Genomic DNA, 19,068 nt, shown 5'->3' with positions numbered 1-19,068 from the left:
TTATGGGCATCTTTTGTCCTTCTGTCACTTTCCAAAATGTCCTTAATGTTGCGGTCCTTCCTATATATAACTCTCAAGGGTTTGTTAAACAGACATTCCAGGTCTGAGATTTCACTAAATCCGTTCCATTCTGTCTCAATAACTTTCTTAATCTTAGTTGCATCTCCTGTGAAATCTGTAATAAAAGCATCTTCAAAGCTAACTGTCTAGTTATGAGTAGTATTCTTATTGGTCATATCATCTCTAGAAGGAGGGTCTCCATAGAAAATAGGTATAAGCCTCACCATTCTTCCTTTCTTAACTTCATCAATAACATCTCTAATAACTTTGTCTGGGTAACCTCTTTCTTTATACATTTTACTAATTAGAATCACTTCATTCTCAAAATCAGAATCATCAAGGGTCATATGACTCACCCTAACTAGTTGCCCTTTAACTAAATTCTTCTTTTGATAAAAAGGGTGCCCACTAGTAAAGTGAAGGTAAGAATTAGAAAAAGTGGGCTTTCTAAATATCTTAGATAAAAATTTACCTGATTCTCTCCTAATATTGATGTCTAAGTAATTCAGTTCATTATAATCAAGATTAAAAGTAAAATCAAGAAATGTGGTGGAACTTTTTAGATACTGTAGAAAATCGTGAAATTTATCCTCCCCCCCCCCCTCCTTCCAAAAAAACACTATGTCATCCAAATAGCGCTTGTAAAAACACCAACAATCTGAAAATTCACAATTTAAAACAAATTTCTTTTCCCACCAAGAGAGTATATAATATTGGCATACGTTGGGGGCACATCTGGCCCCCATTGCTACCCCTTTTAATTGCTTATAAAACTCCCCTTCATAATATGTGAAGTTGTTATAAAAAACAACTTCCTTCAATGTCAGGCAAGTTCTGAAAACATTGTTGTTTAACCGACCATAGTCTACTAAAGCATCCTCAAACCATTGTAAACCCTCTTGGTGGGGAATGGAATCAAACAAGTCTACAATGTCAATAGTAATAAATATAATATCTTGATCACAGTCTAAATTTCTCACTTGCTTTAATAAGTCCCATGAGTCCTTCAACGTTGTGTGTCCCTGTAAAGAAATCTTTTTAAGATTTTCATCAAGATATTTAGCCATTGGTGCCGTAACCAAACCTTCAGAAGCAACAATTAATTGTAATGGGGGATCTAGGGCATCTTTCTGAACCTTAGGAATCCCAAAGACTGAGGACACTCGTGGTTTATTGGTTAACAAAAAGTTACAGGTGTCCAAATTAATAAGTCCTTCCAACAAAAGGTCATTAAGTAAGAATCTAATTTTTGATAGGCTATATTTATCTCATTCGGGGATAACCTTGTATACTTATTTTCATCATTAAGCAAGTCATGCATCTTGAATTCATATTTAATAGCATCCATTAAAACAGTACCCCCTCCTTTATCCGGTTTCATGATCCTAATGGATTTGTCATTTCTTAACTGTAACAATAAATCCATTTCTTCATTGGTGAGGTTTGAAGAAACTCTATTACATACTAACTCTTTCCTCACCTCTCTTTCCAAAATCATCTCCAAATTCTTTAATTGTGGGTGAAGGGGGGGTGGGGTTGAAAGTACTTTTTCTACATAATGTGTCCTGCTCTATATTGTTTTATCATATTCATTATTATTTTTTATCATTTTAACTTTAACTACAATTTTTATTGTGTCTAATTAACTAAAAAGTATTCAAATGTATTTGGAATTATTTGGTTGGTGCTTTTAAACTGATTTTAATTGACTGACAGTTTGTGTTTTAATTAGATAGACTATAAATTGACAGTTTTTTGTTTTTTTTGGGATAGCATCTGATGAAGTGTTTACACGAAAATGCCTTGTGTATGTATTAGCGTTTATGCTTGGATTTGTATTCGTGAATAAAGCAGCAGACTACATTTGAGTCTCATGCCCTTATTTGGTTACTTCTCCTGTGTGACGATTTACAGATATTTTACAAGTTGATTATATAATAATGACTGAACTTGTGCAATTTTTGCCCCACTTTTCTTAATGCTTCTACCAGTCTCATATACAGGAGGAAAAGACAGGGCTTTTAGATTGGTACACAGATTTGTAGAATGAAAAGTACAGTTTTGTACCTACCATAAATGTAGATGTTCGAGGATCCACATTGCTGCAGTCCTAACCATTGGGTAGTCCGCTGTCCCAGTCGGCCCGAATACCAAAGTATATGGCTGACGTCGGTCAAGGCGCATTAGACTGACGTCAGGACGTCAGGGTACTAATGCGCATGACCGACGTCATATCCTCAGTCTTTTCTTGCCCCAGATGTCAGAAGACCCTAAAAAGACAAGGCCAAAACCAAAAACACCAAACACTCCCGCACCAAAAATATGTACAATATATACAAAATTACAAGAGTATAACCTCACCCACACAACCACCCCTAAACACAGAGGGGAAGGAGGGAGGGTAAATTGGACTGCAGCAATGTGGATCCTCGAACATCTACATTTATGGTAGGTACAAAACTGTACTATGTTCTTCATTCCACATTGCTGCAGTCCTAACCATTGGGTAGAATCCCAAAGCAGAGGTAAGGGAGGCTGGCAAATCATAAGGAAGCAGGAGCTGTCAACATGCCTTGCAAAATAGCTGTGGCAAAACCAGCCCTAGATTTAGAGTAGAGAGGAAGGTGGTAATGCTTAGAGAAAGTATGCACTGAACTCCAAGTAGCTGCCTCCAAAATATCCTTAGTTGCCACCCCCCTTAGAAATGCTGTTGAAGTGGCAGTAGCCCTACTGGAATGAGGCCTAATCCCAGCTGGAATCTCCTTGCCATGATGGGAATAACAAAATGCAATGCAAAACCCAATCCACTTAGAAATAGTTTGTTTTGACACAGGCTTGCCCTGAGAACTCAAAGCAAAAGAAACAAACAACTGCTGAGACTGCCTAAAATCCTTGGTCCTGCATAAATAATAACGCAACTGCCTGTGTACATCTAAAGTGTGCAAAATCTTTTCCCCTTATTTTGGGGATCTGCATAGAAAGTAGGCAAATGAATAGTTTGGTTTAAAGCCACACTAGAAACCACCTTAGGCATAAAAGAAGGATTAGTACGTAATGATACCCTATCCTTATGGAAAATCAAAAAAGGCTCTACCGCCATAAGGGCCTGTAATTCAGAAACCCTTCTTGCAGAAGTAATAGCCAACAAAAAAGCAGTCTTCCATGACAAGTATTTCAAATCAGCAGTAGCCGAGGCTCAAAAGGTTGTAGAGTAAGTTTCTCCAACACAAAATTGAGATCCCAAGCAGGAGTAGGAGCTCTACGTGGGTCTTATATTCTTTGCCCTCTAAGAAATTGCTTGAACAAAGGATGCGAAAACAATGGTGGGTCACAATCATAGTGAGCTGAAATTGCTGCAGCATGAATCTTAATGGAAGAGAAAGACAAACCTTTGTCCAATAATTCAGTAAGATATTGAAGAGCCACACTCAAATTAGGCTCAGAAATCTCCAAATTCTTTGCTGCACTCCAAAATAAAAATCTCTTCCATTTTTCTCGTACACTTTCCTTGTACTAGGTCTTCTGGCTTCCATAATCACATTTAAAACTTGTTGAGGAAGTTGAGACCTGCTGTGTTTCAAAACAGAATATGCCAGGCTGTTAGATGAAGAGAGTGAAGCTTGACATTGAGCAGGTGACCGTCCCTCTGAGACAACAGGTGTGGAATCAAAGGTAAAGGCCATGGAGGCTTCCTTACCAGACTCCTCAGTAATGGGTACCAGTGTTGCCGAGGCCAATCTGGAGCTATTAAAATCATCCTTGGCTTGTCTTGTCTGACCTTTAGGAGCACCTTTGGGAGAAGAGGCAGAGGTGGAAAGGCATACACATGAAGATTTTTCCAACTGAAAGAAAGAGCATCCACTTTCCAAGCTGTGTGATGAAACCTCTTTGTGCAAAACTTTGGCAGCTGGTGGTTTAGTGGAGAAGCGAACAGATCTATGTCTGGAGTTCCCCATGACACTGTCAATTTCGAAATACATGAAGATCCAGTTTCCACTCATGGGGATCCATGATTTGTCTGCTTAACACATCTGCTAAGGAGTTCTGTGCTCCGGCAGAAACCTTGCCTGAAGAGTTAGTTGCAAGCTGAGCGCAGTCTCCCATAAAATAATTGCTTGCCTGCACAACGGGTAAGAATGTGTTCCTCCTTGTTTGTTGATGTACCACATGACAGTTGTGTTGTCTGTTAGAATCAACACCTGCCCTGGAAGAAGTAACTCCTTGAAAGTCATTAATGCAAACTGGACTGCTAACATCTCCTTCATGTTGATATGTAGATGCTGTAGTCTGGCAGGCCACTTGTCTTGTATCCACTTTCCATTTAGATGAGCTCCCCAAGCAATGTCTGAGGCATCTGTCGTTAGAATCTGACTCGCCTCTGGCCGGGTCACAGAGAGTCCCTTGTTTAGGTGACATTCCTGAGCCCACCACAAAAATTCCTGTTGAATGCAAGGTATTATTTGAATGACAGTGTCCAAATCCTGGCAGTGCTGTGTCCATACATTTTGAGATACCATTGCAGCTTCCTCATATGCAGTTTGGCATTGGGAAGCACCAGAATACAAGATGCCATGAACCCTAAGGCTTGAAGGACTGTCCTTGCAGTCAGCCCGGACTGAAGAGATAGTTGATGGAAGTAAATGGAAAGATTCTTTTGTTTGTCCGGGGTTAAAAGGCCATCTGGGCTGCTGTATTCAGTCTCACTCCCAGAAAGCACATATCTTGAGAGGGTACTAGACTGGACTTTATTTCGCTCACAGAATACCCTAGGCATCTTAGCAATGATATCACATATACCAAATGCAGTAAAAGGTCTTGCTTTTCTTGAGCCAGAATCAGGCAGTCGTCCAAGTAAGGATAGATTTGAATTCATTTTAGCCTGAAGTAAGCTATCACTGGAGCCAGAACCTTTGTGAATACTCTGGGCGCAGTAGATAAGCCAAAGGGCAATGCAGAGAACTGATAATGGGAATTTCCAGCTCGAAACGCAGATACTTCCTGCAACTTAGTCTGATAGGCACATGAAGGTAAGCCTCCTTGAGATCTAAAGTTACCATCCAGTGATCTTTGCCCAGCAGAGGTAAAAGCTGTTGTAACGTCAACATTTTGAACTTGGGAATGTCCAGATAAGTGTTGAGGATAGATAAATCCAAAATTGGTCTCCATGTGTTCCCCTTCTTTGGTACTAGGAACAGGCGAGAATAAAATCCTAGGCCCCTTTCTGGCACAGGAACTGGCTGAATGGCCCCTATTTGGAGTAACAGAGAAATTTGCTTGTGAGCCTCTTTTCTTTGTAGAGGAGGAATGTCTGGCATGCCTTTGAAAGGAGGCAAGGTATGGAAATAAAACCTGTAACCATGGTGAATGATATCCAAAACCCATCTGTCTTGGGTAATTAAATCCCAATTTTCTTTGAAAAGAGCCAACCTTCCTCCCAAAGGTGCTGCCAGACGAGAATACTGGCAGCTGAAAAGGCAGGTCATTGGGTCTGTTTACGAAAGGACTGACCCCTGCCCTCACCAGAAGTCTGAGCAGGAGAACTCCCTGTTCTAGGCCTAAAAGAACCTTGAGCTCTGCCCCTACCATGCCTAGACCTACCCCTAGACTGGGAATCATAAGCAGGATATGTCCATCCCTTAGTAGGCCAATTTCTACTAAACTTCGGAGGCTGCACCTGCAAAAAATCTTTAACAGTTTGCATAGACTTAGCCTTGTCCTCCATTTTCTTTAAAACTGCTTCCACAGGCGAACCAAACAACACGTCAGACTGTAAAGGAGCATCCAAAATCCGTGTCTTAACATGCTCAGCTAAATTCTGATCCCTCAACCAGGCGTGCCTCGAAGAACAGAACCAGTGGCAGCCACCCTCGAGGAGGCCTGCACAGCATCAAAACCACATTGCAAGGAATGCTTACCCACCTGTTCAGACACATGAACCAAATCCTGCAACTCTTTACACTCAATACCTTCCGCCAGAGCATCCACCTTAGACTTCAATTGTGAAAGGAGATAATTTTGATATTTTAACATGTGAAACTGGCAATTCAACGCCTCATGGCTAAAGTGGAAGAAGTATACACTTTCTTTCCCCATCTATCCAAAGCCCTTGCCTCTTTATCAGGAGGAACAGGATTTTTAACAACAGAAGCCTTAACACCTTTAGGCCCCTGAGAGACAGTTTCCGGGTCTGCCCTAGGACTCTTAAAAAGATACTTATGAGCTTCAGGCACCCTATAGTACCTATCCGGTTTAACTGGGGCAGGAGGCAAAGAATCAGGGTTCAGGGAAGCCTCTGCAAAACATCTTCCACCACATTCAGAACAGGAGGTATAGCTAAAGGCCTATGCTGGGGTAAAACAAGAATTCCCTAAGCCTCTTCCTGGAATCAGAGAAATCTTGACCTTCCCATTTAAAATGCTCCCTCATGGAATGCAGAGTCTCTGAAAATGAAAAATCCTCAGGAGGAGAAGCTGAAGGAGTAGAATCATCCACATCAGAATCAGAATAAGGAGGATACTCCTGCAAGTCTTCAGCCAAGACTCAGAAGCCTCCGAACACTGCTCAAAACTCTCAAACTCAGGTTCCACCCTAGGCCTCTTATCAGGAGGGGCATAGAACCTCTAATCATAGTAATCAAATCCTCTGCCATTTTAAGCATATGTTTCTTAGGCAAAGATCCTGAAGAGCTAGGAGAAACCCCCACTGAAGTTAAACCTGGCCTGCCTCTCAAAGAAGCCTTGGAAACAGAAGGGAGGCTCTAACCACCTTAGGAAGAGAGGGAAGAACAGCCACCTGAGAAGCCCCTTCAGCCTGGCCTACCTCCTGAGAGGACACATCCTGTAACAGTAAAGTCTCTCCTGAGACTCCAAAGAAACTCCTGGCAGAACCTCCGGCTCCACTGAGTTTCTAAAGAACCGACGTCCGGGACTGTCGGTTCTTCCACTCTAGGCTTTGCTGCTTTGTCCTTGCGCTTTTGGAAGCGGCGCCGGAGCATCCGACGGCATTTTATAATTACAACGCTTCCCAAAACTAACCTAGCACAGTCTAACCTTCTCTTAATAGTGCGTTTGTTAAATCTAGCACAAGAGCGCATCCAACAACGCCGTGCTCAGGCCCTAAACAAGGTATACACAAGGTATGGTAATCCCTATGAGGTATCTGTTTCCCACAAGAAATACAGTTATTCACTTTTTCTGACATCCGGTTAAATACTGAGGCAAGAAAAACAAAATATTCCCAACGGGTACTTAGCCAACTTTGATTCGGTCTGAAACTCCGACTTCAGAAAATTTCAGAACGCCAACCTGCACTCGCAAAACAGCTTCTGCATCGGACCATGCGGCAAAAAAGACTGAGGATATGACGTCGGTCATGCGCATTAGTACCCTGACGTCCTGACGTCAGTCTAATGCGCCTTGACCGACGTCAGCCATATACTTTGGTATTCGGGCCGACTGGGACAGCGGACTACCCAATGGTTAGGACTGCAGCAATGTGGAATGAAGAACATCCACCCTTCCCCACAGCTGCACCCATCCCCAACCACAGAAAGTACAATCTTAAGCTAAAAATCTATTAAGCCAATTAACTTTCTGAAAAATGAAAGAAGTTTAATAATATATAAACATAAACCATGATAAATACGTCATTTCTAATTCAGTTCTAGCAGACCACATTGTACAAAAAAACTTATTTTTAAATGTATGTTATGGCATAAGCAGGGTATACTTGGCTACACTCAGAATAAATACATTTTACAGCTTTACGTCTTTGAATTCAAATGATACCACAGTTTTTTTGTACTGTTTTTATTGTATTTTTGCTCTGGAGAATTTCTCCCAGAGCCTGTACTGAAAAGGCGCAATTTGCTGACTTTTATGGACTATCCCAGTAAACAAGTGCCAGCAAATAAATGAACATAGTTCAGTATTTGCAGACCAGTAGATTCACAAGAAGTCATTAATGGACTTACCTGATACCTTGATGAAATTGTCTGCTTATGAAAGTATGTTGAAGTAAATGGATGTGTATACGTGGCTTTAAAATACAAAGAACCTAAATGGAGTAATAAGCGGTCGGTGTGATGCAAAAGTAGGGTTTAAAAGAGCTCTTCAGAACTGCAGCACATTCCCCATTTTGTGGGGAAAATAGGGGAAGTTAATAGTTCATTAAAGCAGCATTGTTTCTCAGTAGACCTATATTAAGTTTGCTGCAGCCAGTAACATACAGTTATGATGTTAATCAGTACTTAAAACTTCTGATTTAAACTAAACAGAGTATTCATTTACATGATGTCACAGCATAGTATATTATAATTGCCTACCACAGTATGGGATAGCACAGTAATCCCAGGCCAAGTGATTCTCCTTCATTGTGTAACACCATGGTTGATGATCAGCATCTGGGTTTCTAGTAAAGGAACAGAAAATAATTTACAATATTGAATGAAAAATGCATTCACTGGGGAATAAACAGCATTGAAAAGCTAATGTTTGCATTGAATCCATTTATTTTTTTGTATAAAATAACACATATCACAGCCTCCCTAGAGCAGGACTCTTGGAAGTATTTCAGAAATGCAGTACTCTGCCACATTTTAAATATAAATCAATAATATCAGTGTCAAATGTACTCTGTGAGGAGTATGAAACTTTGCAATGCACACTATAATACAGAATGCTCAAGTTTTCACTCTCTATAGGCAGATGTGCTCAGCGTGAGGTTTTGATTAATGTATTTAATTTACCAAGTACATCAACAGCTATTATCACTTTGTGCTATGACTGTGTATCTATTTAAGGCATTCTAGGCATATGAAATATATGTACTTTAAGTGGCTCCCTACTGAAATGTCGGCATTCGAAATGTTAAGGGCCAAAAAGCCAAAAAAAAGAAAACAACAAAAACCCAGAGAATGTATATAACATGACAACACCACCACACTAAAATAGATAAACAACTAGGATTTGAATGAAATACAAACCACTCAGTAAAAACTGTTTTAATTCTAACGCCTCGCTGAAAACACCTTCTTGGAATAATTGCACAAAACATTTCACTTATATACACAATATATACCAATTAACACATAATTAATTCATTAAAAAAATCATTGCCTTAAAGCAAACTTCTCCAATTTAATGCCCCATGTTCTGTTTAAGAGTTATGAAACATATTAGGGATATAAAAAAACTGTAAACAAGAAAAAAATGATTGCTGCTCATTTTGTGAAGATGCATAACAATGGTTATTCATTACTGAAGGGGAGCATTTTGGAACAAATCAATTGTTTTTGTGTGAGTAATAAGCATCACACCAACCGCTTATTATTCCATAGGGACCAGTGTATTAAACTTCAAAATATAAATACTTTCCTTATATAAAAGTTTCTCCTTCAATACATTTTCACTCACACAAAAACAATTGATTTGTTCCAAAATGCTCCCCTTCAGTAATGAATAACCATTGTTATGCATCTTTACAAAATGAGCAGCAATCATTTTTTTCTTGTTTACAGTTTTTTTATATCCCTAATATGTTCCATAACTCTTAAACAGAACATCCTCTTGGTTTCCCCCACATAAAACATATTACAGGGGCAGCATAAAATGTAGACTACCCCCTTAGTTTCACATGAAAATCTGTCTCTGGGTGTAAAAGAAACATTATTAATACACCCAAAACAATTGACAATGTGTGGGCAAAGCGGGCACCTCCCACATTTAACTGTACCTGTTTGTACCGAGAATCTAGGTAACGCTAAATCTGGTAGAGCAAATAATCCATGGACTAACATGTCCTTTATGCTCCTACCTCTAACATAAGACCAAGAAGGATACCTTGGTAACACTCTTGCCAAATATTTGTCTTGTATTAAAAATTTCCAATAATGTTCCAGCATTTCAATTATCTCTTTACTTTTAATGTTATACATAGAGACAAAGTAAATCTGTTGTATTTGATTTATATTGGAAGTACCCATCTCATAAACTTCCTTACTTCTTTTTAATTTGATAGTTCCCCCCTTATTACACACCTTGTATCTTGCTTCTTCTACCATAGCAGGGCTATAGCCTCTGTTTATAAACATGTCTGCCGATTTACATATTTCATTTTTTTAAAATCTCTTCTTTATTACATATTCTTGACAATCTCAAAAATTCATTATAAGGGAGGGCAGCTATTGTATGGGGCGGTTGGCAACTAGATGCATGTAGAAATTGACTACCATCAACAAATTTTCTATGTCTCCCTGTCACAATTGTGCCATCCTCCCTGCCTTCCAACTCTAAATCTAAAAAATGCACTTTATTTCCCTGTTGTAAACCATCAAAACAGAGATTAAATGGATTATAGTGCATCTCTGCCACAAATTTATTAACCTTCTCTAACCCTCCTTCACATACAAAAATTGAATCACCTATGTAATGATAATAATATTTAACATAAATTATAATTATAAATTCTTGTTTAAATAAAAAACATTGGGCAGGATTCACGAAGGCTTGCACGGAGTGTAAGAGACGTGCAACACTCCATGCAAGCCTCGCGATCCACGAACAGCCCTAAACTCCGTGTAAGAGACCAACTAAAAGGACTCTTACACGGACTGGGTGTGGACATGCTAAATACCTCACTTGCATCCGAAAGGTATGCAAATGAGGTATATTAGCGATCCACGAAGCAGAAACCAGTCCGTGTAAGAGACGTTTTAGCTGCAGAAATGTACTCAGTTGACAACTGAGTACGTTTCTGCAAATTCCACAACGGAGCCATGTCAGCTCCAAAAAAAGGGTGCATGTGACTCAGGCAGCATGCCAATGGTCAAATATGTGGCCATTGGCAATATAACCCAATGCCAAAATAATAAAAATATAATGTTTAAACCCAGCGCAGCCCTGCGCAAACAGGCTGCGCTGTATTAAACATGAAAATAAAGGTTATAAACCTACAAATGTGGGTTTCATGCAATACATGGAATGACAATGCAGGGACCAGCAGACCAAAAACAACATGGCCAACCTGTAGTGGTTGCTAAGGGGGGAAGCTGAGTCTAAGACATGTAACTAAGCATTAGTAGACAATCTCATGTAAATGAGGGTTAGGATACTGAATCTCACAGTCACATAGCAAATGAGCACAGTCTGAGTAGTGTAAGAGATACATAAGGGGGAGGAATAGAGTAGGAGATAGGTGACATCACAGGGGGGAATGGTAGAAAGAAATGCAGTTCATTGGAGGCCAGTGTAACATGACAGATGACAGGCACAGATCATGGAAAGAGGTGTGCCACTAGATAAGTCATGGAAAGTCAAGAAATGGAAGGTGTACACTGTTACCTACACCAAAGTTTCTTGCTGGGCATGCATGCGCACGTGTGCACGCCATGAAGTGCGAGTAGGGCAGTGTGCGCACGTGTAAGGCAGACTGAGCATGTGGGAGCGTGTTGGGAGATGTTTAACACTGTTTGCGCGGGTGTGCGTGTGTGTAGGGCAGGCTGAGTATGTTGGAGGCTGTTGGGAGACGTGTAAGATTGTTTGCGCGGGTGTACGCGCGTGTTAACCTGAATAAGTAGATTCTGAACTGTGTAAGCATGTGTGCGCGCGTGTAAGCCACTGTGAGTGTGTTTCTGATGGTATGCACGTTGCTCCCCCCCTGGGGAAACAGAGAGGAAAAAGGAAGCAACAGAATTAATAGGAAGCTAGCAGGGATAACTGCTGAAGCTAGCAGATGAAAACAATTAGAAGCAGGCAATTACACAGGCAGAATAGTAGCCCAGCCCAGCACTTAAAACTCTGCAAACAGTAGTGCAGGATGTTTCCCTTAAGAGACACTGCAGGACAGGAGTAAGCTAATAGAAGTGAAAACTGAAAAAGCTTCACTCAGAGCAGAAATGTTAGGGGCTGCCATAGCTGTCATAATGAGACATAGGTGACTTGCTGAGGGTGGTGACAATGCAGATGGTGCCAGACAACCCACAGTGAGGAGATGGAGAAGAGTGTACAGGCCCAGGGTCACCTACCATGGGTTACATGAGCTAGAGATAGTAGAGCGCTATAGAGTGGACAGAGAGCTCCTGCAGCAAATTGTTGAGCTGTGCAGGCCACGCCTCACACACAGAACCAACAGAGGGGAACCCATCCCAGTGGAAACCAAGGTATGTGTTGGCCTAAGAATACTAGCAACAGGTACCTTCCAGAGACCAACTGGCGATATGATGGGGATATCACAGGCATCAGCCTCCAGGGTACTGCACCAGTTCCTGGATGCCATGATAGCACATGTCGGTGATCATGTATATTTCCCCAATGCCCGTGAGGTATTGGCCAGCAATATGCATCACTTCCAGCAAATAGCGGAATACCCTGAGGTACTGGGTGCAATAGACTGCACGCACATACACATCAAAGCACCAGCCGGTGAGCGGGGTAGGGCCTACATTAACCGCAAGGGCTTCCCCTCCATCAACTGCCAGGTCGTGTGTGATGCCCAGGGCATAATAATGAATGTGTGTGCTGGCTGCCCTGGGAGTTACCATGATTCCCACATCTGGCATTTGATGCAGCTGTACCAGACATTTGCCAATGGGGACATCCCACATGGACACCTAGTGGGGGATGCAGGTTATGCACTGGAGCCGTGGCTGATGACACCCATCAGAAATGCACACACACCTGAACAGGAACGCCATAATGAGGCACACGCACAAACACGTAATGTAATAGAGCATGTGTTTGGGCTGCTCAAGTCACAGTTCCGGTGTCTGGACACATCTGGTGGAGCCTTGCAGTACACACCAACTACATGTACCCAAATTGTCATGGTATGTGCTATGCTACATAATATGATCTTGTGAAAACAGCTGCAGCAGGACCAGCATAGGGCCAGGCCAAACAGCCCCCCACCATTGCCAAGGCCATCACAGGCAGAGCGTGACTCAGAGGAGGAACAACCTGAGCCTGCCCCAGTAGGCAGAAGGAGGCATGCCCAGTATGCCCTGACCTTGGCAAAGAGGCAACGCATAGCACATACACTGGCTCAGTAGGAACCCTGGGAAAGATACCCCCTCTAACTCACTCAAATAATAACATGGATGCCTATAATGACATGACCTGCTCACAAACATGTACAGGGAAGTGTAATATGCGCATCCGACAGAGGCAGCCCTGCAGCACCACTTGAGGCATGAATGCCATGTGTTAAGTGATGTAACACCATGTACTATAGGCACACCTGAGCACCCTGACTAACATCCACCCTCACCAAGCATGAAGCCACAAAATGACGATGGGATGATCAAGTGCAATAACTGGCTGAAGTAATGCAGTTAGTCAAAGGGGAGCCAATATGTTTCAGGCTGGGAAGACATGCGGAGCTTGACATGATGCACCACCTGCTAGGGGTGGCGTGCACCTATCATGCCATGCCCCATGGATACTGACAAAGGCTGTCAGTACCCACAGCATGCCCTGAATAGGTAAGTCTCAAAACACAAACCCACCTTCATAGGTTCTACAAGGGATAGGAACCTAGATGTAATGCTACCCAATGACAGATGTATAAACAGCAAGATGTGTGCAGTGTAAACGCACACAGTATGGAGAATGTAGATACCAGTCCTGTAATAGAGAACTGGGTCAAGGCTCACATCAGCACCCTAACACTACCAGGTCACACCTCATACTGTGCTGTACAGCTGCAAAACATGGAACAAGCTACAAAAGGAGGGTGACTAGCAAGAAATGGCAAGGATAACCACACCCCCATGTTGGTACGACAACAAGAAGCAGCTTGGATTAGCCATGGTCAAATACCAATGGCTAAAACCGCCTCCCAGTATATAGCCTGCTGCAGACTACTGTCCTAATACCAGGAACTGCACCTGGCCTATGTCGGAATACATGAAAATATCAAGCCCCCCAAACCACATTATATTGCTTGATTGAAAATACCCAGACATACACCGGGAGCATTATACTAGCACCAACACAGTAGGAGAAAATTACCCAGATTCCATAAACCAAAATGCCCAGGAACAATGTACCACTCCCACAAGAGGGGTAAGGATACTGGATGCGATAATCAGCAACATGTGTACTGGATGGCAAGATGAGAAGTGTACCCCTCACTGGTAAGATCAGACCATAGAGTAATCACACTGGATATACACATCCTGACCCCAGTCCCTGGCCAGAATACCACAGTGAAAAACATGTGTAAAGCATAGGTTGCAGCCCTCAAAACCGATGTTGAATCCACAAAAGGCCCTGTGCAAGTGCAGAATATGGGACACACCACAGAACATGTTATACAGGCATTCCATGAACACAGCCAGGAATGCTTGGAGTATGCAATCACAAATAACAACAACACACAATGCCATACACGCAGGCATCTGGCATGCTGGACTCCAGCCATTACCAAACCATGCAAGAGAATGAGGAAGGTACCACATGATAGAGCAAACATAAAAAGGGAAGTAATCACTGACCAGTAGTATGGCAATAACATATGTCCACACATACAATCCACTAAGTCCAGCCACAACAAGTAGAATCTGTTAATCCAGAGGCAATGTGACACCAGTCCCAAGTACACAGACAACCACAACACCCCCCAATAAATACAAATATATGTGATAGATGCATCCATGTATCCAAACCAGAGGTTGAGCTCCACCAACCCAGTACTGTCAAAACTAGTCAGGAGGTGAAGGTAACCACATACACCACAAACCCAGTCCCACATAGACCTACCACAACTGTAAACCAAACACATAAACACAGACAAATATTCCTGGAGGCCTGAATTACAAACACACCACACCAACAGAAGCCTCCAAAGCAGATCACAAGCAACCACAACCTTCAAACATAGCACATGCAATGAATAGTACACAAAGCTGGTGTGCCAAACAGTCACAGGCCAGAAGGAGAAACAACATGCCTGATACAGTCGTAATAGGTGTCTTTATAGGCAGACACACTGCTGTCCCACTCACCAGGCTGAACAAGGGAAAGGGTAGAGTAAGCTGCCTGTAGGCTGCCACAAAATGCCACATAACACAAGTATGCAGGTCACCCCAAAGCAAGCAGAAATATGATGCACTCAATGTCCATGCTGGTGTGAATTACCTGAGATGTACCTCCCTGGTCAACATCAAAAGAGACATGGATGGTCCCTCTGAGTTTGTACCCCAGGGCGGTATGACACTGGCCGTGTGCAGCATCCAACACTCACCAAGAATGATGCCACAGTACAAACACGGAATGCTCATGTTTAACAGCTGGCACAGTTACAGCTGTCAGTCCAAGAGGGTCTAATGTCTGTCTGCTTGAGATGTCAAGCATGACAAGCCATGCGGCTGTTCCTGGGATGGCTTGCAGCTGTTACCCGTGTGCGTCTGGATACTGGATAAGGCCTTTGCCTCCTCCATAGAGCCGTATGTAGGCAAGGCCAAAAAGACTACCCACCACCCTAGAAAACATAAGTGGTAGGAAACATAAGGATAATGCTGACCAATGCCAGATGTGTAAACTGCAATATGCATGCCCCTGAGGCACTTCCCATTATGGAGAACATTGATGTCTGTGCAGTGACAGAAGCCTGCTGCAAGCATAGTGATAGCACACCAGCACTACTAGGTTATACCACATATCATGTGTCATGGCCCCAACACCTGCACCAAAACATCAAAGGAGGGGGAGTATCCATATGCAGCACAGACACCCATATTGCCAGGTAACTGACAATGCACAAAGCAGTGGAGACCACCCATGTGCACATAACTGTAGTCAAAACTGCTGTACAGTCTGTAGCATGCGACAGACCACACTCTCACCCACAAGAACTCCACCCAGACATCCGAAGACACTGGACAGTATGAATGTCCCACCAAATACCAGACAAGGTACACACAAATTACCACATAGGTGTCAAACCATTATGTATGCAAGGAGTAATCAGGGACCTAGGGACACAGGTCGACATTAATCTGTCATGTGATACCCACAATGCCAATGTGGCTATGAAGATTGTCGATACTGGACACCGTATCATGAAAGGATTCACATCAACATCAACAGAGGTCACTGTGCCACTGTACTGTTCCCTTATCAGACCCATAATCTAGTACAATGACTCATATCGGATGTACCGTACGTGACACCTGCAGCAGTTCGGAAGACCTCATAGTTACCTCACAAACAGGATAAAGGGTGTTAAATATATGTCGTATGCTGCCTGGCTGTAGACACCCCAACTGACTGCAGTCACACACTGCCTACACAGAGGCATTGTATGTCTGTTGTACAAGGCCATGTCCAACACAGGAGTAATGGACATGCTACACCACAGGAAATCAAAGCCATTGGAGCTGTGAGAGTCACAGATGTCAGCCTCAACACATAATGAAATAAGATGTGCTGGAGCGTCAGATACATAACCCAGAGGCTCCCCACACCCCAAAACAGGATCCCAATCCATGGTAGGCAGAGCCCCTCACTGACACCCCTCAACATGAATATTGCCAAGTGGATGGATGACCGTACATGTATACTGGGGGTCCTCACTGTGTCACGACCAGACAGAGGCACAGTGAAGAACTTCATAAATGGCCATAATTGAACATAGCAAGGGGTGGCGAAAGACACACACACTCTGGCTAGGCTTACTAATGGCCTAGGGTGTATAGCCTAGTATGAACCCATGAACCTATGAAGATACAAAACGTACAGGACACTAAGGATAATCACAAGGCTTACCCAACTGATGGTAGGAACCATGTTGGGCATCCACAGATATGCTCCGAATCACACAGATATTACAAACAACATACCAAACACACACACATATTGCTAACATACAACCTGTCAGGTGTAGTGCAAACACCCCCCCCGAGTGCAAAATACTTATCCCAGCAGACTGATGGTCCCCTGACATTGCAGATGCTGAGGTAACAGCCATCATCTGCAAAGCAGAACACACAGCAGCAAAGGTATGTGATGGTGTCCTGTGCTGAGGCCAACATGGACTCCAAGAATAATGAAATGCCAAATCACACTACTGCCCAATGTCAGCCTTACCACAGGATATGTACCCAAAGAGCAGTGTACAACAACAGTGGTCCATCACAACAAAGGTGTTGCCTGAATGGATACTCCAAACTACCACCCCAGGATCCTGACAAGCTTGTTCTGCACAGCTATGGAAAGGATCAGTATGTACCGCAGACAGAAGGCTATTGTGGACCTACTGATACTGGACCCTACACAGTGTGGCTGTTGTAACTGCAGAACTTGTACCTAAACATGTCTGACCCATTTGAAGCAGTCATTAAGGTCATTGATGAGGGCAATGTGGTCCACACAGCGTAGCTGAACTGTGCACATGCTTCTAGACAATACCGCATTGAAGTTCAGTATGGATATGTTCAGCAGCTTAAATATATACCCCTATGTCAGTAGAGGGGTTGCAAACCAGACCAAGGACAGAACTGACATGGTCAGACATGCCGCATCCATGTCAGACTACAAAGCGGATATGAGTGGCATCCCACAAGGCCTGGTCTTGACCCCCCCCCCCGTTCTGTAGATATGTCCCATAGGTATAGGCCAACATGGAAGGACTGTGACTGAACATGTATGCAGAGGAGTACAAACAGCCCACCATATCCGACCCCCAGCTGACACAAGCAACCCACAAAAGGGCCACCTACAAACAGACAACTGTAGCCATAGCCATGTCAGCAAGCTAATTGCAGAACTGTGTATAGACAACCACTGTGGATATACAGTAAGTGCCCACAAATTACCACGCAGGTGTTAACCCATGAGGTACCTAACATGTAATGTGAGACCTGGGTACAAAAGGTGATAAATATCCTTCACTGGACAAACATGTGGCTGTAGTGTTCGCAGAAACATGTATCATATACCCACCCAAACATGAAGGTTGGCAGATGTAGATAAGGGGAACACACTGTGGCTCTGCAGCCATCCTCCATCAGCGTCACAACTGACTACAATAGCCCCTGTGGGATATACCACAGCAGACACCTCCATCAACTGTAAAGTGCACAACAGTACCCCACCAGGGGTAGCAAAGAGCATGAACAGATGCCATGTGTTGCCTGAGTAAACAAACTGCAGCCCCACACACCGCCATCTTTCCCAGCTACAGGAAAGCTGTGCCTGATGTATGAAGCCATGTCCAACATGGAATGAATGAACATGTTGCACCTTGTACAATCTAAATGGCAGTGAGCTATGCACATGAGAGACCTGAACCCCAGCACTGACATATATAGGACAAGCTGTACAGAATGATCCATAATACAGAAGGCACCCCCACTCTTCAGTAAACTCCTGGTACAGGTCAGCCAGAGAGCCACATATCGACACCCCTCAATAGGAATCCTGATGAGTGTATAGGAGATGGTAGGCTAACCCTGGGTATCACTGTTATGTCAGAGGTAGACGGAGGCACAGTGTACTAACCATGACATATGTCATGGCAAACTCCAGTTACAATGTGTGTCGAAGGACAAACACACCCTGTGACTAGCATCAGAAATGGCCTAGGGAACATTGCTATTGTTTGCCAATGTCCACCCATGTTGTGGAATACACTAGCAATGTTGGACGAGCCTGGTGTAGGTAGCCCATATCTGAACATATTGCAACATGGTCATATGTGCACAACTGGCCCCTACACAGACTGTTGTGCTCACTATGAAGATGTCAAGCAGTCATAGGACTAAAGCCCAGGATACTGTCCACCACAGTGAAAGTACTGAACCAGTACACTATACGGTACTACAGTGTTAGGTCATTATGAAAGTATGTTGAGAACTGTCTGCAAAGTATCCCATGCAATCCCTGCAGGCACAGTATAATCCCTGTGGTGGCAGACACGAAGCAGTTGGCCAGTTAGTACACAACATGACACCCCACACACAACCATAAATGTGAGAAATTGTTGAAGTTCACACACACCCAAATATGTGGT

General features: G+C 43.0%; 1 protein-coding gene across 1 annotated transcript in view; it reads right to left on the bottom strand.

Annotated features, from left to right (window-relative positions):
- HGFAC (HGF activator) overlaps positions 1-19,068 on the bottom strand; it is a 1,210,481-nt gene that overhangs the window by 503,272 nt on the left and 688,141 nt on the right. Inside the window, exon 9 of the mRNA XM_044072728.1 lies at positions 8,384-8,469. Within this exon, the coding sequence (XP_043928663.1) occupies positions 8,384-8,469 (86 nt within the window). The remainder of the gene's footprint in view (positions 1-8,383; positions 8,470-19,068) is intronic.

Source organism: Protopterus annectens, chromosome 5.part0 (assembly GCF_019279795.1).
Source record: "Protopterus annectens isolate FY-2018-M chromosome 5.part0, PAN1.0, whole genome shotgun sequence".
Classification (NCBI taxonomy): domain Eukaryota; kingdom Metazoa; phylum Chordata; order Ceratodontiformes; family Protopteridae; genus Protopterus; species Protopterus annectens.
The sequence above is the reverse complement of the archived record's forward strand: the minus strand, read 5'-3'. Positions and strand labels throughout refer to the sequence as shown.